The 25457-nt window shown below is 36.2% G+C and overlaps 1 protein-coding gene across 7 annotated transcripts in view; it reads left to right on the top strand.

The window, feature by feature from the left end:
- LOC306882096 (F-box only protein 11-like) overlaps window positions 1-25457 on the top strand; it is a 39845-nt gene that overhangs the window by 10598 nt on the left and 3790 nt on the right. For 2 of the 7 annotated variants that reach the window (XM_079436561.1, XM_079436562.1), the window contains exons 2-21: window positions 3351-3478; window positions 3830-3911; window positions 4007-4151; window positions 4545-4674; window positions 5018-5101; window positions 5572-5704; window positions 6275-6381; window positions 6537-6648; window positions 7554-7660; window positions 7747-7884; window positions 9000-9217; window positions 9323-9503; window positions 10537-10659; window positions 12558-12643; window positions 13468-13544; window positions 13642-13785; window positions 13864-13974; window positions 14702-14809; window positions 14897-15005; window positions 15088-15186. In XM_079436561.1, the coding sequence (XP_079292687.1) occupies window positions 3351-3478; window positions 3830-3911; window positions 4007-4151; window positions 4545-4674; window positions 5018-5101; window positions 5572-5704; window positions 6275-6381; window positions 6537-6648; window positions 7554-7660; window positions 7747-7884; window positions 9000-9217; window positions 9323-9503; window positions 10537-10659; window positions 12558-12643; window positions 13468-13544; window positions 13642-13785; window positions 13864-13974; window positions 14702-14809; window positions 14897-15005; window positions 15088-15186 (2422 nt within the window). Of the gene's footprint in view, window positions 1-3350; window positions 3479-3829; window positions 3912-4006; window positions 4152-4544; window positions 4675-5017; window positions 5102-5571; window positions 5711-6274; window positions 6382-6536; window positions 6649-7553; window positions 7661-7746; window positions 7885-8999; window positions 9218-9322; window positions 9504-10536; window positions 10660-12557; window positions 12644-13467; window positions 13545-13641; window positions 13786-13863; window positions 13975-14701; window positions 15006-15087; window positions 15187-25457 lie in introns of all 7 variants that reach the window. The other 5 variants (XM_079436559.1, XM_079436560.1, XR_013785214.1 and 2 more) reach the window with 4 other exon arrangements.

Genomic DNA, 25457 nt, shown 5'->3' with positions numbered 1-25457 from the left:
GCTGCAGAAGAGAGAAGAGGTTACATGAATTTGAATTTAATGATTTAAATATTCATCTGTACCTCACATTAATCTATGGAACGGCTTCAGAACACTTGGACTTTGACTTTATGGTGCTTTATAATGTTTTTTTACTTTCCTGGGGCTTAACAATAACACAGAATAATATATGCACAAAATCGGATTTTGATCGGTCTCGTCTGGCCGATACCGATACCAAGTATCAGATCGACGCATCCCTAAATACAGTTAATACAAGTAACAAGTAATATAAATATAGGCCTAGTAGTAATTATTTTCTCATATTCAGAAATTTGTGTTTTTTTTATATTTCAGTTTTCCTATAATGATAACTATATTTAACTAGATTGTCACCTGTTGCTTTAAAAACTTGTGCTTTGGAATGTTGGGTGGATTCTGATTGGCTGTTCCATGTTTTTATCATTTATCCGTTAAAATAAAATCACTCTATAGTTGTGGTGTGGACTTCACCATTTTCTTAGAATTTGAATGATTATTAAATCTTTATGGTTATAATTATCATCCTTAATGTGCGGTTGCATTAGCAAAAATTACGTATGTTGTCTTTTGACCATCAGCATAAAGTTTGGTCGTCATTGCCGTTTTCTTTTTAACCAAGAAGGCAGCACAAGTTGCCATTTAAGTGTGAAATACATCTTCACATCTCTTTGAGCTGGTTATTTTAGTATCATTGAGATGCTATTATATTTTTTTTATTAATATTTCAATTTAGTTTTATTTTTGATTTTCTGATTTTATTTTACTTTTTGTTAAAGTTTTAGTAATTTTGTTCTTTTTTGTAATTTTTTTTTGTTATATGTCTATAATGTCATTTTTTTTAGTTATGTCTGTCTATAAAAATGTCTATAGTTTTATTAATTTTATTTCAGTTTTAGTCATTTTGGTATGTCAAGTTAAATTAAAAAAATGAGAAATATTGGCTTGACAACTACCTGAAATAAAAGGAAATAAAATATAAAATAAAATGGAATAAATCAATCAATAAATGTTTAAATTATTTCAGTTAAAGTTTGTTTCAAGCAACGTTTATTTTAATGATTATTATTTTTTTGGTTAACTATAATAAGTTCAACCAAAAAAAGAAGAGAAATGTTGGCTTGGCAACTACCTGAAATAAAACATAAATTAGTATAAAATAAAATATAATTGATAAAATAAACCCAAATAATTATTTCAGTTTATTTCAAGTAACGATTGTTTTTTAAAGGGTTTTAGTTAACTATAATAACCCTGATTTGAGCCAGTCAGACCAAAAAATATTTAGATCACCATATTTATTTTAGTAACTAGGCTAATAACGTTGTGCGACGTCTACTGTTACCAGTTTCTGAATGAACTCTGCTTTTATGTTGTATCAGCATCCTCTGAAACAAATCTACCGTTTCTATTTGAAGAGGTGCTGTTGGACCTGCAGGAGTCTGGAGAGGAAATACGGTCTGTGTTTGGGCTGCGTCTTGGGTTTCAGGCCTGCCATCAAAGGGATGCCACACGGCTAATTCACCCTGGACTCAACCTCTGCCTCCTTTGACCCCGCTTCTCGGCGTCACCTGCTCCGTTTGCCGCAGCTGCCGAGGAGATCAGCCGTGTGTTTTTGGAGGAAGTCACAGTAGCCTCTCTGCTGTTTTCCTTCCCAACTGTTTCACTGCTGCCTTACAAGTGTGTCGTACAGTGCCTTGATGAGATTTCAATATGCCGTTAAACGCGGAAGTCCAAGTTGTTCCACCTTTTGCTGATCCGAGCGTTTATCCCGGGGGAAGTGCGTCAGGACGAGGACTGCAGTGTTCTTAATCTATCATTTGGCCTGAATTATTGAAGTCGCTTGTTTGAGCTGACTTTCACTTACATTGTAGATGTCTGATTACAGGGGAAACATGAGAGTAAAACAATTATGCAAATATTGATTATACATCCACCATATGTGATTTAGATGAGTTGAAGTACAGAGGAAGTACATTCTGGAGCATTGAGGCAAGACCCTGGGAATTGGTTTAGCAGGAAACATGCTGTTTTTCATTATTTCTAATAACAAAGTCTTATACTGGTGTCTGAACACAATTGGTTGAGGTTGGTCTTGATGTGTGGAACAGCCTTTGGGATTTTGGACGTTTGTTTCCCTGGCTTGGCATTGTGTGAAAAGTCAGTGAAACATCAGTTTGTACACTTTTAAGTGCAAAAAGTATGTTGACAATTGGTTGAGAAAATGAGACTTTGGGTGGGATAAAAACTGATTATCTGATGCATCATGAATTCTCTCTTCAGTGATTATGAAAACACAATTTTATGATGCAAAATTAATGTAATCAGTTATAATAGTAATTTATAGAAAAAAAAAACCTTGTGTTTGTTTGGAAAATTTTCATATACTTAAAGCACTTTTTGTTTATTGTGTTTCTTTGTTCCCCTTTTTACTTTATATTTACTCGTATGTTTTGGAGCTATATTTAGTTAGTAATTCTTAACTTGCCATGGTTTTTATTTATTTTTAATTTGTAAATATTTTAAAGTGCTTATAGAAGTAATTGAACAAAATTGCCCAAAAAAATTAATAATATTTACTTACTTACTTTTGTCATTTAGCAGACGCTTTTGTCCAAAGCGACTTACAAATAAGAAAAAGTAACTAAAACTAAAAGTTACAACTCTATGAATACTATCTACCCACATATTTAAGAAAATTAAATAAAATTGACACATGCACATAACAACATTTCAATAATAAACATATAAATGAATAAAATAAAACTTTTATTTTCTAAAAGTATTTATTTTATATTTAATAAAAAATGCTCAAATTTAATATTTTAAATAGGTAAACTCGTGTTTTGATTTATTATTTGTAATTATTTTTAAAAAGTATTTATTATGTAATTTAATATGCACAAATAAATTTTATATTCAAAGTCGTTAAACTCATTAATACAAAAGAAAAAAAAATTGATCAATGAATTGTTTTGGAATCAGATAATAATTCATTTCGGAAAAGCATGCACGGATGTATACTTTGCAAAATAGTATGTTATACATATTACCATTGAGTCTTGGAGGATTTGTTACCTGGGATGCTCTTATCCTAATTTTGCATGCTTTATAAAACGTAAGTTCAGGCTTCTGTCCAGAAATGTCTGCAAATATTGTTCTGTCCATCAAAGAGCTGAGCTGTTCTTCCTAAAAACAGAATAAAGTGCTTTTATGGATGAATTCTCATTCTCATCAATTCAACTTTGGTGTTGATGTTAAATGTAAAGGTGTGTTAAATATTTATTTATTATTTGTCTTAATGAGCTCTATATTTAACTTTTCTTTTTCAGATGAGGAAGTTCCTGCCGAGATGGTTGCAGAAGAATCTGGTCAAGGCGCTCAAAATAGTCCGTATCAACTTCGAAGAAAATCTCTGTTACCGAAGAGAACAGCTTGTCCAACAAAGACCAACATGGAGGTGCGTAAATGCTGCTAAACAGCAGATGAACACATTAGGAAGTTTGAGATTTAGATGTCTGAAATATTAATTCAGACTGAAAGAAAAACGTCAGCTTTAATGCAAAATAAATATTTATTTTTACCCAATTTCAGGTTTATTTATTTCGATTCCAAATTCCGATTACATAACCCTACTTTGATTTATTCACGCAGAATTATCTGTTATTTTGTAAATTAAACATTTATATTCTGCAATTCTGTCCGTGTTTTCCACGTTGCAAAAATCATGCAGCCCTACGTGCATGAAATAAAGAGTTAAAGCAGCATGATTGTTCTGTATGTGAGGTTAAATATCTCTTCTTGTTCAAAGGGTGCTTCCACGTCAACAACAGAAAACTTTGGGCATCGGGCAAAACGTGCCAGAGTGTCAGGAAAATCCCAAGAGCTGCCTGGTAATGCACAGCAGACTCGATTCTGCTCACACCTGAAATGTTGTGATATCAGCTTCAGATGATTTTTCATTAACGCCGGTTCTCTTGCGCCCCAGTCACCCCAGCGGAGCAGTACCTGCAGGTGAAGCTTCCAGACGAGGTGGTTCTGAAAATCTTCTCCTATCTGTTGGAGCAGGACCTGTGTCGAGCAGCCTGTGTGTGTAAACGCTTTAGTGAACTGGCCAATGACCCCATCCTCTGGTAGGTTAGGTTACTGGACTAAAATGCATGTTTTTTGTTTTGTTTTCTCAATCAACTAAACAGCCATGTTAGCTAAAATATTTAATGCAAAAATAAAACAAAGAAGTTACAGTAAAAATATGATCAAGGCGTAATTTCCATGCTTGAAGTTGAGTACAAGGAAGAATGTTGAATCATTTTACATTTATGCATTTAGCAAGCACTTTTATCCATCGCAACATTTCAGTAGATTTTATATATTTTCAGTAATATGCACTAGTACAACATAAACAGCATGAAAGAGCATCTGCTTCAATAATTTAATAAATGAAATTAAAATTCCTTATAGACTTTTTTGTAGAGTGGTGTTATTTTAAGGGTCACTGATCTTTATTCTTCTCATCCGGTCTGCAGGAAGAGACTCTACATGGAGGTTTTTGAGTACACGCGTCCCATGATGCACCCCGAGTCTGGGAAGTTCTACCAGATCAACCCAGAAGAGCATGAACAGCCCAATCCCTGGAAGGAGAGCTTTCAGCAACTGGTACTGTTCCTCTCATTCATTTCTAATAGGTTTTGGGCTGAAAGCAGTCATAATTTAGTATTTAATGACCATTTAACACACTCTCTATAACCTTTTGGAATTAAATGTACTGTTTTTGTTTTTCTCATTTGACTTCAAGTGTTACTGTCAATTTAATAGTAAAACAATGCATATCTAAGAATGAGAGATTTAGTCTTTTCCCCCTGAATCTGAAAGAGGACAGATGGTGTGGTAATGTGATAATTAGGGAGCTCTCGATGTGTCAGTAATCATCAGTGAGCTTTATGAGAGCATATTTCTGAAGAAACACAGACTGATGGATCCCTGACCTTTGTGTTTGCAGTATAAAGGCGCTCATGTGAAGCCCGGCTTCGCAGAACATTTCTACAGCAACCCAGCCAGATATAAGGGACGAGAAAACATGCTGGTAAGCCCTAGATCATCTATTGATGGCTCGTTCATTAATTATAAACAGAAATGGCTTGTATCTTGTATAAAATGGTGGCAACAGCACATTTCAATGACATTTCATAAATTATTACATTCATGTATAATAATAATAACAACTAGAATAAAAAAGAAAAGAAAAAATACACTTTTTTTTTTGGTTGGTTGCCCATTAAAAACTTTTCCTAGACTGTATGATAATTTAATGTCTAGATATAATTGGACTTCAAGCAAGTTTATAGGATTTTTTGTCACCCACCGGGCAAAATCATGCACTTTTTTTTAAAGTAACAGCCCACCTCCTATTCTTTTCTGTAGCACAAACTTTGCAGGACAAGTTTAATATGTAATGCTAGGAGGTTGTTCGAATAACAGCTTCAAATTTAGCTTGATCCTTATTTAGAGATGCCGTGATCTGTTTTGTAATCCTGCTTTTCACTTTTTCCCCAGTACTATGACACCATTGAAGACGCTCTGGGAGGAGTTCAGGAAGCACACTTTGACGGTTTGATATTTGTCCATTCTGGGATCTACACAGACGAATGGATCTACATCGAGTCGCCTATCACAATGATTGGCGCTGGTATGAGTACGAGTCTTTAGCCATGTCAATGTTTACATACAGTACCATTCAAAGGTTTGGGGTTTGTATGATTTTTTTTTTCTCTCTCTTTAAGTCTCTTCTGCTCAACCAGGCTGCATTTATTTGATCAAAAATACAGGAAATATTATTACAATTTAAAATAACTATTTTCTATTTTAAAATATTGTGAAATGTAATTTATTTCTGTGACCAAAGCTGAATTTTCAGCATCATTAATCCAGTCTTCAGTGTCACAGGATCCTTCAGAAATCATTCTAATATGCTGCTTTGCTGCTCAAGAAATATTACTTCTCATTATCAGTGTTGAAAACAGTTGTGCTGCTTCATATTTTAGTGGAATTTTGTTTTCAGGTTTCTTTTTAATGAATGGAAAATTCAAAGGAACAGCATTTATTTGAAAATTTTTTGGAACATTATAAATGTTTTTATTGTCATTTTTGATGAATTTAATGCAAATCTTTCAGACCCGAAACTGTTGAATGTTTTCTATTGAATGTAGAGATTTTCTCCTCTATAACCTAAATATTAATCATACATCTGCTTTTGCAGCTCCAGGGAAAGTAGCGGATAAAGTCATCATCGAGAACACTAGAGATTCAACGTTTGTGTTCATGGAGGGGTCAGAGGATGCGTATGTAGGATATATGACAATAAAGGTGAGTTTCTTCATATGCCAAGAAGGTTCAAGGAAAAGGTCACCTACAATGAAATTCCTGTATGCTTTTTTTCATACACAGGAAAACAGGAATTATTTTTATTATTTTATTTGGTTTTTAGTGCATATGATGTAAATAATGGGTTTCTATTGCAGTTCAATCCTGATGACAAATCAGCTCAACATCACAATGCTCATCACTGTCTGGAGATCACCGTCAACTGCAGCCCCATCATTGACCACTGCATCATCCGCAGTACCTGCACAGGTGACCACAGCTGCTGCTTTCTTTTTCCTCCAAATGTGTTGGTTTTCCTTCATTCATATCTAGCGTGTTTGGTGTACTGCTCAGTACTGAGTTCAGAAAATCATCATCATTACTGTTGCTCATACTTGTGGTTAGGGATTTTACTGTATTTGTTAGGGAATTTACTGCAGAATGTTACAAAATGTTAGTTTTGGATAAATCAAAATTAGGGCTGTGCACTTTATCAACTAGTGTATGTAATCGTACAGTAGCATGTAATAATCAAATGAAACCTCTGCTGTGCAGCTTTTTTTGCAAAAAATTTAAAATTGTTAAATTTTAATTTTAAAAATATTAAATTAAATTGTTAATGTTTTATGCCTTCATTTGATTACCACAAATAAGTGTCTAATAAATCATAAATCCAGAAAAAAGCACAAAACAAAAATCCTCTATTATTTGCATTTATTTGTAATAAATTATTAGTTTTAATAAATACTAAATTTGTTAGGTTTTTAATAAATTCTTGTATTATAGTATGTGTTATGATTTCTGTTAATTACACATGCACATAATAACCAATATTTAATTAACCATTAAAATGGAAACCAGAAAAATTAAAATGTAAAAAAAACTGAATCCATAAAATTACAATGGAAAAAAACAGAATTTGGGTTAAAATGAAAGTAATTTCACAGGGCCTTACTTTAACCCTAAGGGCCAGTTCACACAGAACACGCTTTTGCGTACTATTGTCCTGCTTTTTAATTGTTTTTTTCCTGAGTAAACCTGCTTAATTTGTCCTTTGTGCATATGACCAGAAATTGTTTAAAGTTTGCAATTTTGAATAGCGGTTTAATGTGTGAAGCCCTTCGGTTGAGCTGTGTGGTGTCTGATGCTGACGGTGGTGTGTTGTCTTCCTGCAGTGGGCTCTGCAGTGTGTGTGAGCGGCCAGGGAGCATCACCCACCATCAAACACTGTAACATCAGTGACTGTGAGAACGTGGGGCTCTATATCACAGACCATGCGCAGGTAATATGAAGCTCTGTCTGGAATATCCCCTCAGATTGGTTTCTGTGGTAGATGTTTAGCGGTCGCTCTCTCCGTTTGCTCTGCAGGGCATTTACGAAGACAACGAGATCTCCAATAATGCTCTAGCAGGGATCTGGGTGAAAAACCACGGCAACCCCATCATCAGACGGAACCACATCCATCACGGCAGAGACGTCGGGGTGTTCACGTTTGACCACGGCATGGTACAAACCTCTCCGTCTCTACTCACCACAATGACTCCGTCAGAAATGTGTTTGTGTCTAAGTTAAGAGTGTTAACGGTTGAGTTTTTCCCCCTTAAATGTCCACAGACTGACTTTTATAAGGAAGAGAGAAATGGAAGATATTTACAATTAGGCTTAATATATATTATGCATTTATCATCTAATTTTTATATTTTAAGTTTTAGCTTTATTATCAATTAACAAACGCATTTAAAAAAAATCATTTGTTTTGTATTATTATTATTTGACTTATTTTTTCAGTTTTTATTTTAATTTAAGAGTTTAACTTTTAGTAATTTATGTTGTGCTTTTGTAATTTTTTACTTAATTTTATTTCTATTTTAGTTTTTGTCTTTTTAAAAACTTTGAAAAAAATAGAAATGTTGCCTTGGCAACAAACTGAAATATTCAAAGTTGAGGTTCTAAAAGTACTTCATGACAGCTAAATGGAAATATACAAAACAAATAGAAATGACAGAGGCACTACATAAATCACTAAATGTTAAACTAAAATTAAAATGAAAACTGAAAATATAAAAGGCAATTATAGTATATACTATTATAGTATATAAATAACAATAAAATAACCAAAAAACTATTAAAAATAATAATTTTTGTATTTTTATATTTTTAAAATATATCTATATAGTATTTCTTAATTTTTATTTCAATTTCAGTTTGTTATTGTTTTACTTTTAGTTAAACTAAATGAAAATGAGAAATGTTGCCATGGTAGTATAAATATAATATTTGATAATAGATATTAATAAAATGCATTTTTTATATTTTGAATTATTTTTTTATTCTTATGTTTGCTGTTTTCATTTTGATTTGAATTAGTTTAGTAATTGTGTGTTTATTTTGTATTAGTTTTTTAATGTCTATATAGTTTATTAATTTTTAAGTTTTAGTTCTTTTTGTAAATCAAATTGAAGTTGAATATTTTAAATTCAGCTAGCTGAAATAAAAAACTTTTTTTTTTTTTCAAAAAGTTTTTTCAAGTAACAATTTTTTTTTATGGTTTTAACTAATTCTGAACTTTGCTAAACAAGAGTTTGAAGTGTGTGTTTGGTGACTCTCTGGCTCCCTCTGCAGGGCTACTTTGAAAGCTGCAGCATCCACAGGAACCGGATAGCAGGTTTCGAGGTGAAGGCGTATGCAAACCCTACGGTAGTGCGCTGTGAGATCCATCACGGACAGACAGGTGGCATCTACGTGCACGAGAAGGGCCGAGGCCAGTTCATCGAGAACAAGATCTATGCAAACAACTTTGCGGGCGTGTGGATTACCTCAAACAGTGACCCCACGATCAGGTTAGAGACTCGTCAATAAACACATGTCTAATGATATCATACTGCGATATCTGTACAGTTACACTGTTTATGCTCCGTTATAACCCCTCTTTTGATCAATCACAGGGGTAACGCCATATTCAATGGCAACCAGGGTGGTGTTTACATATTTGGCGACGGCCGAGGTCTCATTGAAGGGAATGACATCTATGGCAACGCTTTAGCTGGAATCCAGATCCGGACCAACAGCTGCCCGATCGTCCGGCACAACAAGATCCACGACGGACAGCATGGAGGCATTTATGTGGTGAGTGAACAGACAAAAACATCTACCAGTCGTATTTTAGTACTAAGTCAGAAATTAAAGGCATAGTTCAGCCAGAAAGGAAAATTGTCATTTACTTACCTTCAAGTTGTTGTTGAGTTTCTTTTATCTGTTGAACACAAAAAATATTTTGAAGAATGTTGGTGACTAAACAGTTGCCGGTAGCCATTGACTTCCATAGTATTTTTTTCAATGGGTTCTATCAACTGTTTTGTTACAAACATTTCTCAAAGTATCGTATATTATATATTTTTATGTATATTTCTACCTTTTGTATGAGCAATTTTTATAATTACCTTATTAAATGTATCTGTGTTGTCTGATGTCATGCTTATTGAACCATGCACTTTTTCATGCATTAGAAAACCAAGACTTCACATTGGTTCTCTTAGTAGGAACAAAATGTTTTTTTAAATTGGGAATAAATAATATACTGAAAGCAAGCAAAGAACGTTCCCCATTATTGAAACACTCATTGACTTCAAAATCAACTTCTGTGTGCAGTTTTCCAGTTGATTGTGCACTACAACATAGATATTTTTGTATTTTATATTTATTTTGATTGTATTTTTAATGCAATAAAATAATGTACATGTTTTGTTTTTAGATTTATATTATTTATTAGTTTGTCAATATTATTTCTTTATGCATTTATTATTATTATTAATTTTTATTTATCATTATTAGTTATTTTTATATTAGATTTAGTTGATTATTTTTATATTACTGACTAATGTGCTTTTGCAAAAACTCACATCATGATCAGTAAAGCTGATTACACTGCATAATGTTTTTACATCATGTATGCAATTTGTTGTTTATGATGAATTTAACCGCAACAGTCAAAATTGATTTAGTGTAATTGTGCAAGGGCATGTTTGCCCCAGTATCTTGAAATTGTGGGGCATTTTTGCCACAAGCCCATGTTAATTCCCAACCCTGTTCTGGTCAGCCAGGTTGCTCGCCAAAGCATCGCTATAGACTGATTGTCCCGTCTCTCTGTGGTCTGTTGCAGCATGAGAAGGGTCAGGGAGTGATCGAGGAGAACGAGGTGTACAGTAACACGTTGGCCGGTGTGTGGGTGACCACGGGCAGCACACCTGTACTGCGCAGAAACAGGATACACAGCGGAAAACAGGTGCGTGCGCTTCACTTCCCTCGCTCTGTGTGACCTGATTATGAAGGTAAAACAGTTGCAAAACTCTAGAGCTTGTTGATTTGAATGTTATAACTTTTCATATAAATATTCATATTTGTAAGTTGAAATTTACACTCAGCTCTGATGTGAAACGCTGAGTCTTTCGATTTGTACACACAGACAATAATCAAAACACCCATGTAGTGAATTCGAAGTTGCAGATTATTAGTTGCACAAATGTGTAAAATGACATTCACATAAAGAAAATGACAGACGCATGTGTATGACGTATTTACTTTTGCACTTCCGTTTCGCTGAACAACCTCAAGTTCACGCTTACAGCCTCTCAGATCTGGCAGCACAACTTCAAATCCTAGCGCTTTGACTTTTGCTACTCCTTTCATGATACTCCTGTAGCAAAACTCACCTGTGCACTTGTAAATGCAGATGCGAGAGAACAGAACCAGGGGTGGGGCTGGGGTGGGAATGAAGCCACTTTATTGGTCAATCCCTGACCAGTAACATCAGATGGTTTCTTTGCGTGATGATGTCACGCAGCAGCAGCAGTGACAGCCAGTGTTTTGGTAGGAGAGCTGGCTTTTGGGAAAACAACTCTGCACGGCAGAAGACTGCGGAAGCTGTCAGCTCACCTAATGGACAATGCTGGCTGCTGGGAAGCTGTGGTGGATCAGGATACATACTCTCCTGTATTGTAGGCCTAATGGTCTGTTTTCTACAGTGATGTCCATTCTAAACATGCAATTCCTTTTAGCAACAAATGGTCTGCTTAAAGGGGTGGTTGACTGCTTTTTTTCTAGGCTTGATTGTGTTTATGGGGTACAGTGTAACGTGTTCATGCTTAGTTTTTAAAAAACTGCATTATTTTTCATGTATGCTGTCTCCATTGTCATTTGAACGGCCGGTTGACTTCCTGTTTTTATGATACCACTCCCTCCTAAATATGCAACCCAGAGACACTGGAAGCCATGCTCCTGCATCACACCGCTCCATGCTTCACAGATGATGCTGTATGCTTTGATCATGAGCTGTTCCAAGCCTTCTCCATACTTTTCCAGGAGTGGTCTGTCTTTTTTTAGATGTTTTTTGGCAAAGTCTAATCTGGCCTTGTTTGCAGCTTGTTGTGGTGAACCCTCTGTATTTGCTCTGGTGAAGTCTTCTCTTGATTGTAGACACGTCTGCCTCCTGGAGAGTGTTCTTCTCTTGGCTGGATGTTGTGAAAGGGTTTTTCTTCACCATGGAGAGGATCCTCCGATCATCCACCACTGTTGTACTCTGTGGTCGTCCAGGCCTTTTTATATTTCTGAGCTCACCAGTGCGTTCTTTTTTCTCAGAATGTACCAAACTGTTGATTTGGCCGCTCCTAATGTTCCTGCTATCTCTCTGATGGATTTGTTTTGTTTTTGAAGCCTAACAATTGTCTGTTTCTCTTGTATGGAGAGATCCTTTGACTGCATGATGTGGTTCACAGCAACAGCTTCCAAATGCAAATGGCCTTTAGAATCAACTCCAGAACTTTTACCTGCTTAATTGATGTAGAAATAATGAAGGAATAGCCCACATCTGTCCATGAAACAGCTTTTGAGTCAACTGTCCAATTACTTATGGTCTCTTGAAAAAGGGGGGAGGTACATATTAAAGAGCTGTAATTCCTTAACCTTTCCTCCCAATGTGACGAGAATACCCTCAAATTAAAGCTCAGAGTGTGCAATTTCAGCCCATATTGATTATATAACTGTAACTTGAATATGATTTGGTCAACAGCAAAAATAATAAAAATTGTGTCAGTGTCCAAATAAATATGGACCTAACTGTACGTCTATAGCCTCAGATCTCTAGATCTTCTTGGAGTGATTTTGTAACTCTGTTTTTGTCCACAGGTGGGCGTTTATTTCTATGATAACGGTCACGGAGTGCTAGAAGACAACGACATCTATAACCACATGTACTCTGGAGTTCAGATCAGGTCAGTGACTTAAGCATTATCATGGGCTGGGCAATACTGACATTTTATTTTCAGTTTCAGTGATAATGAAACAAGATAAATCAGCATGAAAATATTGTGCCTCATTCCATTTCACAATGATGCTCTCACTTTCGATCCTTATTTCAGTCAAAAAAAAAATTTTTGTGGATGTTGAATAAATGCTCAGTGGTTGTGGAAGTGCACTTCAACGTAGTCTGTAATTTTTTTCTCATTTATTTTATTTATTCGTTTTATTTATTTAATTGATTATTGTTATTAGAATAATAATTTTGTTGTTTTATTTAAAAATTATTTAATTTATATTATTTTACATTTTATTTAAAATTGTTTATTATTATTATTTATTCATTATTAATGTATTATTTGCTTATATTTTTACATTTATTTTCACATTTCAAGGAATGCCACTGTTAAAAAGACAAGTTTAGTTTAATGCAACATAATCTATCTTTTTCAGTTTTATCCATTGTATTTTTTAAATAATAATATTATTATTATTTAGTTAATTAACTTGTACATTATTTTAAATTATTTATTTGTATATTAATATTTTTTATATATTTATTTAAATGTAATTATTATTTTTACATAAAATATCATTTATTTATTTTTAAAGATGAGTTTATTTTAAAAGTTGAATGATGTTTCCAAAGTCAGTGAGTTTAGTTGTGTTGTGTTAAGTAATCGTGACTATGAGTTGCGCCATAATCGAGCAGCCACAGACTTGTGGAGTTGTAACATGACTTTTCAAAAAAAAAAAAAAAAAGGTGACAAAATTGAAATTTATTTTGTTTTTCTTGTAGAACTGGCAGCAATCCCAAAATCAGGCGGAATAAGATCTGGGGTGGACAGAATGGAGGAATTCTTGTTTACAATTCAGGTAATATTTCTGTCATTGCCTTTTGATGTCTTGCTTGATATAAAGGCTCATGTTTCTATATTTCAGATAAATAAGTGTGCCCTGAATCTCTTGTCAGGTTTAGGCTTTATTGAAGACAATGAGATCTTTGACAACGCCATGGCCGGTGTTTGGATCAAGACCGACAGCAACCCCACGCTCCGCAGAAACAAGATCCACGACGGGCGGGATGGAGGAATCTGTATATTCAACGGAGGACGAGGTGATGCTCCTCTGCTCATATAGTCTGTTCTGTTCTTCGGTGCGCTTCAGCTTCATGATTAGGTTTTTTATGCTGCAGGGTTGCTGGAGGAGAATGATATCTTCAGAAACGCTCAGGCCGGAGTCCTCATCAGCACTAACAGTCACCCTGTGCTGCGCAAGAACAGGATATTCGACGGTTTTGCTGCTGGTGTGTATTTTGGTTTCAGTAATGTAACAGCTACTACATCAACTCTGAGTAGGTATTATAGGCATTTTCTAAAGAAAAAATCTTAAAACTTGATTTTATTTTGAAACATCGTTTATCATGTCTTGCATGTTTTCTTTTGGAAACAAATTTATATGCATTTTAAATTTATTTCAGTTTTTGACTTTAGATTATGTGTCAGTGCTGCTGTTTTCATCACTTTCAGGAAGTGAACAGGAAGCACATGGATAAACAACTGTTGTGTGTTTTGTTAGGATTGTCAACCCTTTCATTATGGTTTTATATAGTAAACATTTTCTGTGTATTTTTCTGCAGATTAGTGTTTCGATTCACTAATATTTATTGATTTAGCATGACGCAGTGCAGTTTAACACTTAAAGAGATGCTTTTTTAAATCTTACATAATTCTCTATAATTTTAGTATCAGTGACATGCTATTATAGTTTTCATTAAAATTTACTTTTTTTAAATTTGGATATTTTTGTCAAATTTTAGATTTTATTTTAGAAGTTAATTTTGTAATTTGTCATTTTATATATGTACAATATAAATAAATATATAAAATATATATATTTTTTCTGTACTAAACTATACAAATGTATAAAACTTTAATTTGTGAAAATGTTGCTTTTTTTATAGAAACACAGATATGAGATGCATACTAAATATTCATTATAGACAAATAATTGTCAGGCTCCATCTGTTGCAGGTATTGAGATCACGAATCATGCGACGGCGACATTAGAAGGCAATCAGATTTTCAACAACCGCTTCGGTGGATTGTTTCTCGCGTCTGGCGTCAACGTCACGATGAAAGGTAAAGTGGAAGCATCTTCACTCACTTTTACTCACTTCATGATCCAGTGGACTTTAAGTGAACATTATTCTCATTTCATCTTCACAGACAACAAAATCATGAACAATCAGGATGCCATAGAGAAAGCTGTGAGCAGAGGTCAGTGCCTGTACAAGATTTCCAGTTACACCAGCTATCCAATGCACGATTTTTACAGGTAACGCTCCTCCTGAGAACCCATCTGAAATCTCAGCGCAAGATCGGTGGCTGCTTTCTCACGCCTCTGTTTCTCTGTGCAGGTGTCACACCTGTAACACCACAGACCGCAACGCCATCTGTGTGAACTGCATCAAGAAGTGTCATCAAGGGCACGACGTAGAGTTTATTAGACACGATAGGTCAGTCATTCCCTCCAAGTGTTACTTTGAGTTTGCTTTGCATTTACTACTAAACAACAATTATTTTGCCTATTTTTAGGACCATTAAGATTTTTTTTAAACAATTTATCATGTTTTCTTCTCACTTTTGCATTAATGTGGGGAGAAAATTACATTACTACTTACAATTACAAAATGACTTGTAAAGTACATTTACAAATGTACATCATGATGGTATTTGCTGCACCTCCAATAATTAATGGATTTAAAAAAAAATATTGTCCAAAAAAACACTACTGCATTTATAGATGTTTTTGCATTATAATGATGACAATTTGGAAGGAAAAGTGGCATGCAAATAATGTCACAATGTGATTATGCGCTCTTGCATTTGTTAATTTATAAATTATAAAGAACTTTATGAAAAATGTATTTATTTATTAATAAAGGGATAATAGGAGACATTAAATAGGTGTTATTTATACCTATTATAATGTATAAATAAAATACATTATAATAGGAGGCAAAGTGATTTTATTTATTTGAACACAAAAGTACACTAGGCTTTTATATATTTTAGCCTCAATCTGTATTCAAAGAAATAGTTGGTAATTGGTATCTCTCTCTCTCTCTCTCTCTCTCTCTGTACACACAGTGCCCTCCAAAAGTATTGGAACAGTAAAGATAAAATTGCTCTGTTGGCTTTGGAGTCAAGACATTTGCAAATATGATAAATTCAATTCAAGTTTATTTGTGTAGCGCTTTTTACGATACAAATCGTTGTAAAGCAGCTCTACAGGAATTTAAGTTTCCACTATATATTTATATATTGCAGAACCTTAATATGTTTAATTTATGGCAAAATTTGGTAATTGTGTATGTTGTCTGTATATTGGCATCCTCTGAGGGGTTGGCATCATCTTTTCTCAGGTGTTCGGTCATCTCAGATCATTTAAGGGTTGGATCCAGACTGAAGCTTCTGTAATTCCTAGTTACCACGGGAAATCCACGATTAATCCACGAAATTACCACGATGTTAATCCCGTGGCAGAAACAGAGAAACAAATAGAGACATAATTAGTGTAGCTGCTGTTCCATCTAAGCAAAAATGATTTGTTCAACCCAAGCTAAAGAATAATAATAATGTACATTTGATCAGATATAACTGCAGTACAAGATTATAAGATGCATTATGTGAATGCTTGGCTGAAGAGATGTGTCTTTAATCTAGATTTAAACAGAGAGAGTGTGTCTGAACCCTGAACGTTATCAGGAAGGCTATTCCAGAGTTTGGGAGCCAAATGTGAAAAAGATCTACCTCCTTTAGTGGACTTTGCTATCCTAGGTACTACCAAAAGTCCAGAGTTTTGCGACCTTAGGGAGCGGGTTGGATTGTAGCGTGGTAGAAGACAAGTTAGGTACTAAATCATTTAGGGCCTTATAGGCAAGTAATAATATTTAGTAAATGATACGGAACTGAATTGGTAGCCAGTGCAGAGACTGTAAAATTGGGGTATTATCAAATATGATAAAGTATTGGAGCAGTTGCCTCACAGGTCTTTCTAAGTGATCAGCTGTGTCCTGTTGCATTAATTCTTCAGATATTAAAGGTGCCATAGAATGCATTGATACAGTATTTTAAATTGTTCTCTGATATCTACACAGAAGGTATGTGGCTTAGGTAAGGGCAAAAAATCTCCAGAAACGATTTTACATGTCCATTTACAACCCTAGGATTTCTCCCTAGAATGAAACGGTCTGTTATTGGCTTATTTGGCAGGGTCATGAATAATAATGAGCTCTGCTCTGATTGGCTGTTTCACAGTACGGCTCATCAGCAAGAAGGAAGCACAGGGAGGAAAATATATATTTAAATACTTTCTCTCGCAGTTATATCGTCGGGTAATTATACTGTATATAAAACGCGGGCATCAGGGAGCCGTTATTAATATGCGAGGCATTGAAACTGCTTTTGAACGATCCATCGATCGCGTTATAGTTCACTTTCAAGAGACGCGATCACACAAACTATGTTTACATTATGGAGCAACAGTACTTACCACACATTTCACAAGATCAGATGCTTGTCAGTGGTGCTCAGGATCTGTAAGTCATTCGCCATCATCCTCATCTCTCCTTACTGAGAGTGAAATCTTATGTACTGTAACAGGCTACCGCTAGCAAGGAGCTAACCATGTCCCTTTAGTGGCTCGCGTTATTTGCTTTCTGTGCCTTTCTGAATACAGACACCAACCCATCCCTGCACTTCACACCCCCTGCACGGCCTGGAACATAACATTTATTTTGTTATTTTCGCTGTTGTCCGCGCTTGTTTATTTACAATACCTGCAGAGCTTCTGATGGTTCGGCCGGCTTAGAACAAGGACGGGTTTATGCAAATGTTGGGGGCGTAGTGATCCCGACTGTTGCGTCACAGTCGGTGTTATGTTCTGATTCGCCTGTTTTTCAGTGGTCTTTTTTAATCACGAGATTTACATATGAAGGAGGAAACTATGGTGTTTGAGGCTCACTGTATGTCATTTCCATGTACAGAACTGTTATTATTTAAATATGCCAGGGTAAAGGCAGTTTTTCATTCTATGGCACCTTTAAAAGCAGGGAATGTGTCGTATCAGTTATATCCATTACTTCTGTATTCTGAATCTTGCATTCGATGCTGACACACACAAACCAGGATGAAGACGAGGGAGCTGACTTTGAGAGAAAAGCAAGCAATTTGGATGCTAAAAGAAAAGAGGAAGTCAATTAGAGCTCTAGCACACCAGCAACTACCTGATCGGCTGAGAAAACAACAGTAGCTGATGACAGACAAATCATAAAAGCTGTGAAAATGAATCCTAAAAGACATGTCTGTAAAATCACCAACAACTTCCAGAAAGCTGGGGTGATGCTCTGACAATCTACTGTCCTCAGGAGACTTTGACACAGAATTACAGATGCTACACAGCAAGATGCAAACCTCTGACCAGCACCAAACATAGAAAGACAAGATTAGAGTTTGCAAAAAAGCACAAAGGTGAGCCAGAAGAGTTTTGGAACTGTGTTTATGGACCGATGAGACAAAGATGAACCTTTATCTAAGTGATGGGAAAGCAAAAATGTGGAGAAAAAAGGGAACTGCAAATGATCCCAAGCATACAGCCTCATCTGTAAAGCATGGTGGAGGTGGTGTCATGGCATGGGCATGCATGGCTGTCTCTGGAACAGGCCCTCTCAACTTTACTGATGACTTAATGTATGATGAGAGTAGCAGAATGAATTTGGAAGGGTACAAAACCAATATTCAAGAAAATGCCACCAGATTCATTGGGAAGTGCTTCATATTGCATCAGGACAATGACCCAAAACACCCTGCCAGTTCAGTCAAGGAGTTTATAGATTGCCCAACTCAATCTCCAGATTTAAATCTGATTGAACATGAATTTCAGCAGCTGAAGAGGAGAGTAAAGGCAGAAACTCCCCAAAACAAGCAACAATTGGGATTGGCTGCATTAAAGGCTGGGAAAAGTATTTCAAAGGATGAGAGCAAGAGTCTGGTGATGTCTATGGGTCACAGACTCACTGCTGTGATTGTGCGCAAGGGATCTGCAACTAAATAATAGCTTTTAATCTTTTATATCTGCCTTATGTTCAACTGTCCCAATACTTATGCTCACATCAATGAGTGGGAAGAACTCTAAAAGTGCTGAACTTCTTAGCTGGTAAAACATGTATGTGTTGAAACGGCTAATAATAAAATGTGACATTCTGTAGTTTTGTCTCGTATTCATCTTTTAATCATATTTGCAAATGTCTCGACTCCACAGCCAACAGAGCAATTTTGTCTTTACTGTTCCAATACTTATGGAGGGCACTGTGTGTATGTGTGTGTATGTACACACACACTCAGTCTGGTTTGCTATGCTTGTGGTGACTCTCCATATGCGTAATGCTTTTTCTACTGTACAGACCGTATTTTCTATTGCCCTACACCAACCCTACACCTAAACTTAGCCCTCACAGGAAACTTTCTGCATTTTTAGATTTTCAAAAAATGACATTCTGTGTGATTTATTAGCTTGTTTACCCGTGGGGACCTCAGATTAGGTCCCCACTGTGACACGAGTCCCCATGAGTCTGTGTGTATTCAGGTTTAAGTCCCCACCTTGTAGCGAATTTCATGTGATGAACTCTGCTAATAAAAGAGGTCTTCCCCTTTAAATTTTCCTTATTGGAATATGACGTCATTTTTAGAGAGGAAATAAATGTCCGGTGTTGTTAGCGTTTCACATGTTCAGGTCGACGTCCTCTAAGTCTTTCTCTGTTCTTCTGCTGAAGCCGAATTGTGAGTGTTTGAATCTCCCTCTGAATCTGTGGAAGTTTTCGGAGTGCTTGTTTCTCCTGTTGATGCCATATTGGGAGTGATTCGAGTCTGCCGCTGAAGTCGTGTTCAGAATGCTTATTTCTCCCGTTGATGATGTGTTTGGGGAGAAGTTATGCCGTTAACATGATTTAAAACGGAGATTGAAGATAAGTCAAGCATGTTAGGGAAAGTGTAAGTGCAATTCTCCTTTTTTGTTGTTTATTATTAAAGGAGGAAATTGATGGTTATTTCTGTGCTAATTGTATTTCCCTTGTTTGTTTAGGGGTGGGTTTTTGTTTCTTTATTTGGAATTGGATACAGTTTTGAACTACCAATGCTCAACGGACATTTCGTAACGCGTTTGGTGATTTACACTATGAACGATGTCAGGTCGGCCGACGTTTATCACCATATTTGTGGAATGTAAGGTATGGACATTACATGAGTGAAAATCACCCTGCTAAATACGTTTTGAATGGACTGGGAGCTATGAAGTTACATATTACTTGCTTTTCCGTGAAGTATTTTTGTGTTTGGTTTTTTTGTCATTTTTGATATGTTTGGATTTATTGTATTGTTGAATTCAGAGAAGATATTGTGAATGTGTAATGTATTTCCTGAAACTGTGAATATATGTTATTTTCACCTGCTTGTTTGGTTGCTGAAGGGTCATTTGAATTAATAACATAACACGTGATTATAGATAGGATATGATAGGGATCTTATAAATGGATATAACATGTATTAGATTCCTTTGGGACGTTTTGGTTTTCTTTTTATTTACTACTAAATTGTCTGGATAGTTACCAGGCTGGCACCTCAAATTAAAATCGTCACATAAAAAGTGGCACCCCAGATGGGACATAAATGAACAATATCCTATTGATGTGTTTTTGTTGAAATCCAATTGTTAGGAAGAAAAAATGGCCACTTCAGCAAACATTTCTGAATTGGGGAATTCATTGTTGTTAGATGAGGAGGATGTATCTGGGTATATTTTCTCCAAAGTTAAAGCAGCTGAATCTAATAATGTAGTTGAGCAGTCTTACTCTGGGCAGGTTGGTGGTACTCAATGTTCTATTTTGGATATGGACTTGTGTGAAGATTCTTTAATGTTCCCCTCTTTACCACCTCATCATACTCCTCCTGTAGGAGGTTCTCACAAGCCAGATATTGATTCTTTTTTTCAAACAGTGGAAACTATTCGTCTTTCTCAAAATAATTTTTCTACAGTTGTAAATCAGAAAATGGAAACCCTTCTGGACATGCAAATGAAATGTAAAGATGAATTGAAAGAGTCTATCTCTCAACTTTTTGAGGATATGTCTACTCTTGTGAATGAAAAACAAATGGAGTTAGTTCAGGTTGTGAGAAATCATATTGAACATTTGCAGAATCAAGTAACTTCCACCATAAACTGGCGAGTAAAGCAGCTACATTCTGAAGTGTTGAAAGATATTAATGCTGTTATCACTCCAATGGGGCAGACTGTACATCATTTGGAAACTGAAATATCTGCTCTCACAAAACAAGTGGATAAAAGCATCTTAGAAGTTCAGTCCAAGAAAATTCAATCACTTCCAGCTACTTTGGTTGGTGATGCTTTGGTTCAAACTACTCTTCCTCCTCCGATGGATTTTATTCAGACAGGGGCTACTCTTAATCCTCACAGACTACAGTCCACTTTGCAGAATGTTGCTGAAAGAGATCTTGTGTCACCTAATGATCCTTTTTTATATGAAGATACAAAAACAAGATCTCTTGGGAAAAGTCCAATTAAATTAGAGTTTCCTTCCTTTGGTAGGATGGAAGATACAGTTGATCCCTTGCTGTATTTGGAAAAGTGTAATGATTATCTCGCTTTACAACCCCTTACTCAGGAAGAGCTTTTTGTTACTCTCAGGAACGTTTTGCATGGGACTGCTCGAGATTGGTGGGATGTGGCACGATTGGAAATAACCACCTGGGATGAATTTGAGCAGAAGTTTCGAACTGCTTTCTTGTCTGAGGATTACGAAGATGAGTTGGCCGAACGTATTCGAACTCGAGTACAAGGTGAAGGAGAGAGTATTCGTGATTTTGCTTATATGTATCGATCGCTTTGTAAACGTTGGAAACCTAACATTGAGGAAGATGAGATTATAAAGATGGTTTTGAAGAACATAAATCCTCGACTGGCTAGTCAACTAAGAAGTAGCAGTGTGGGTACAGTGGATGGACTGGTTCGGTTGGGTCAACAACTTGAAAAAGATAGAGTAAACCAAAGGAACTATGAACAAAGGAGAGACTCAGAGAAAAAATTTCAATCTAAAATTCAGCCTACCTCTGTAGGTTATCAGACTCCTTCACAACCAAGTGCTTCCAATTCTGCTGTCCCTGTGCTTTGCTGGCGTTGTAAAGGTGCTCATTCTCCTGCTAATTGTCCTTTAATTGTCTCTTCTAATAAAGGTAGATCAAATAATAAAGCACCTCAGTCCTTCTCTGGTCATAATTACCAGAAAAGACTAGAACATCCTACTGTGAGTACTCTTACTCATTTTTGTTCCTCTAAAAGGGAAAAACCTAAGAAAAAATTAAATCCAGGATTTTCTAGTTTAAATATGACCATTCCCCAACAGCTGATTGTTCCGATATCCGTCGGTAAATGGAAAGGTGGTGCTTTCATTGACACTGGGTCTTCATATACCTTGTTAAATGATAATCTGTGGGAAAAACTAAGAGTTCCTACAGATAAATTGAACCCCTGGATTGAAGGACCGTTATACTTAGCTGACGGTGGTGCTAGACAACCCTTAGGATGGACGGAGGTAGAAATTATACTTCACAACCGACCTTGTACTTTACCTGTTGTTGTTTTATCTTCACAGACTCTTGCTTTTTCTGCTGTTATTGGACTTGATTTCCTATTTTTCAGTGGAATACAGCTGGATGTTATGAATCAGATGTATTGGTTCCAGGATGAGAAGGAAAAACATGTTTTCCAGAAAGAACCTCAAGGATGGATTATGGAGTCACAGGTTGCTTTATTCTCTGCTATAGCTCCTGGTCCAATAGAGTCTTTGGATCTAGAGGAATCGGTGAAATCCTTTTACCCCATTATCCATGATGTTAATTTAACAGAGGGTGAAAAACAGCAGCTGTTTGCACAAATAGATGAAAATGCTGACGTTTGTACAACAAAATTGGGATGCTCTAATGTACTTACTCATAAGATATTTTTGACACAAGAAATGCCTATTAAGCAAAAGTCTTATCGTGTTTCCCTTTCTAAACGGAATATCATGAAAGAACACATTAGTGAGATGTTGGAGAATAAAATTATTGAACCCTCATCTTCAGCCTGGGCCGCTCCTGTGGTTATGATACCTAAACCAACAGGAGGACTTAGATTTTGTGTTGATTATCGGAAATTAAATTCTGTCTCCCAAACAGATGCTTATCCTTTACCGACTATTCAAGAAATCCTGGAATCATTGGCTGGAGCAGCAGTTTTTTCGACTTTGGACTTAAATAGTGGATATTGGCAGGTCCTTATGGATAAAGAAAGTAAAGATAAAACTGCCTTTGTGTGCCCACTAGGACTATTTCAGTTCAATGTTATGCCGTTTGGACTTAAGAATGCTCCTGCAACCTTCCAAAGGTTGATGGAACGAGTTCTGGGAGAACTTCGTGGTACAATCTGTTTTGTGTACTTGGATGACATCATTATTTATTCTCCAACCATTGAACGGCATTTTCAAGATGTGCAAGCTGTTCTGGACAAGCTTCGAGGGGCCAATCTTACTGTTAACATGAAAAAGAGTCGTTTTTTCTGTACCTCCTTAAAATTTCTTGGACATGTAGTTTCACCAGCAGGAGTGGAGGCTGATCCGGAGAAAATAAAGGCAGTACAGGAGTTTCCTACACCCAAATCTCTGAAAGAACTTCAAAGATTTCTTGGAATGACAGGGTGGTATCATCGTTTTGTGCCCAACTTCTCACTGCTTACAGAGCCCCTAAATGCCCTAAAACGGAAAGGTAGTAAGTTTGTGTGGAGTGAAAAGTGCCAAGAATCTTTTGAAGTCCTGAAGAAACATCTTGTATCCCCACCCATCTTGGGACATCCAAAGTTAAATCTTCCTTTCACTGTATATACGGATGCTAGTGATGTTGGGTTGGGGGCAGTACTTGTACAACAGGTGGGATTTGGAAAAGAAGAAGTTCTGGCTTTTGCCAGTCGTAGTTTAAATAAAGCTGAGAGGAACTACTCCACGACTGAAAAAGAGTGTTTGGCCGTTGTTTGGGCCATTGAGAAATGGAGGTACTATTTGGAAGGGAGACACTTTACAGTGGTCACTGATCACTCCTCTCTTGTCTGGGTTTTTAGAACTCAAAAGCCTAGTACACGCTTGATTCGATGGGCACTGAGACTTCAAGAATTCAGTTTTGATGTTGAATACAGGAAGGGGAAGTATAATACTGTTCCAGATGCTCTATCCCGAGCTCCTGTAGAAAACTCTGGATTTTCCTTACCAATCTGTGCTACTATGCTGTCAAACAAGGAGGACATATCCCAGGTCTGGCAAATCTCTGATGAGGAGATATGGAAAGCACAACAATGTGATCCAGAAATCCAATCACTTTATAGGACCATCATGGATACTGGACAACCTATTGTTGTAAATGCTACCACTACATTTACTATCCTGGAAGATAAGGTCTATAGAGTGCAGAAATTACCTTACAAAACTATTTATCAAATTTACATTCCTACTTCTCTTCGTCCTAAACTTCTTCAAAACGTCCATGAAGATCCATTAGCTGGACATTTAGGACGTTTTAAAACGTACAAAAGGCTGCAGTCTCTTGTATATTGGCCCAAAATGAATCCTGATGTTGTGGACTGTGTTCGTTGTTGTCAGCAGTGTCAGCTGTATAAGCCTGAAGGACGAAAAGTGGCAGGGAAGTTACAACAAACTGAGGTACATCGACCATGGGAAATGTTAGGAGTTGATATCATGGGCCCCTTTCCACGGAGTTCTAATCGTAATATGTATCTTTTAGTGTTCGTTGATTATTACACACGTTGGGTGGAGTTATTTCCCCTTCGACAGGCCACAGCTGAGGCAATTGTCCGGGTTATGACAAGGGATATCTTTACTAGATGGGGAGTACCTGACTATATACTGTCCGATCAAGGTTCTCAGTTTGTTTCAGCTCTCTTCAAAGAAACGTGTAAAAGGTGGAATGTTTCTCCAAAACGAACAACTGCTTATCATCCGCAGACCAACCTGACGGAGAGGATAAATCGTACCTTAAAAGTAATGATTTCCATGTACATTGGTAATAATCATAAACATTGGGATAAAGACTTACCTGAGTTCCGATTTGCCTTGAATTCGGCTGTTCATGAGTCGCTGGGTGTAACACCAGCTGAGTTGAATTTGAATAGACCTTTGCGAGGTCCTCTGGATGTTTTGTTACAGCCGAGGGAATGTATTCCCGACTCTTCAGTCTATGCTCAAGCAGAGAAATTGAGTAGAATGCAGGAGTTTGTTAGTAAAAATCTATGTAAAGCTAAAAGACGTCAGAAAAGAAACTATGACAAGGACAGAAGAGAAAGCAAATACGAGGAGCAAGACCGGGTTTGGTTAAAAACCCACCCGTATTCCAAGGCAGAAAAATCATTTTCTGCTAAACTTGCACCTAAATGGAATGGTCCGTATAGGATTGTAGAGAAAAAGGGGCCTCTTAATTATGCAATTGTATTGGAGGATACTGGCGAAGATGGTCGTATTGTGCATGTATCGAAGTTAAAACCTTGCTATCCTTTAGCTGCAGAAATGCAGGAACTAAATGATGTTGACCTGAAAGTGAAAAGAGAGAGTCAAAAGATTTCAAATTCTTTCATTGATGAAGAGGAATACAAGAGATCTAATGATGTTGGAAT

This window comes from Barbus barbus, assembly GCF_936440315.1.
Source record: "Barbus barbus genome assembly, chromosome: 16".
In the NCBI taxonomy this organism is placed as follows: domain Eukaryota; kingdom Metazoa; phylum Chordata; class Actinopteri; order Cypriniformes; family Cyprinidae; genus Barbus; species Barbus barbus.
Note: the sequence above shows the minus strand (reverse complement) of the source record. Positions and strands in the feature narration are given on the sequence as shown.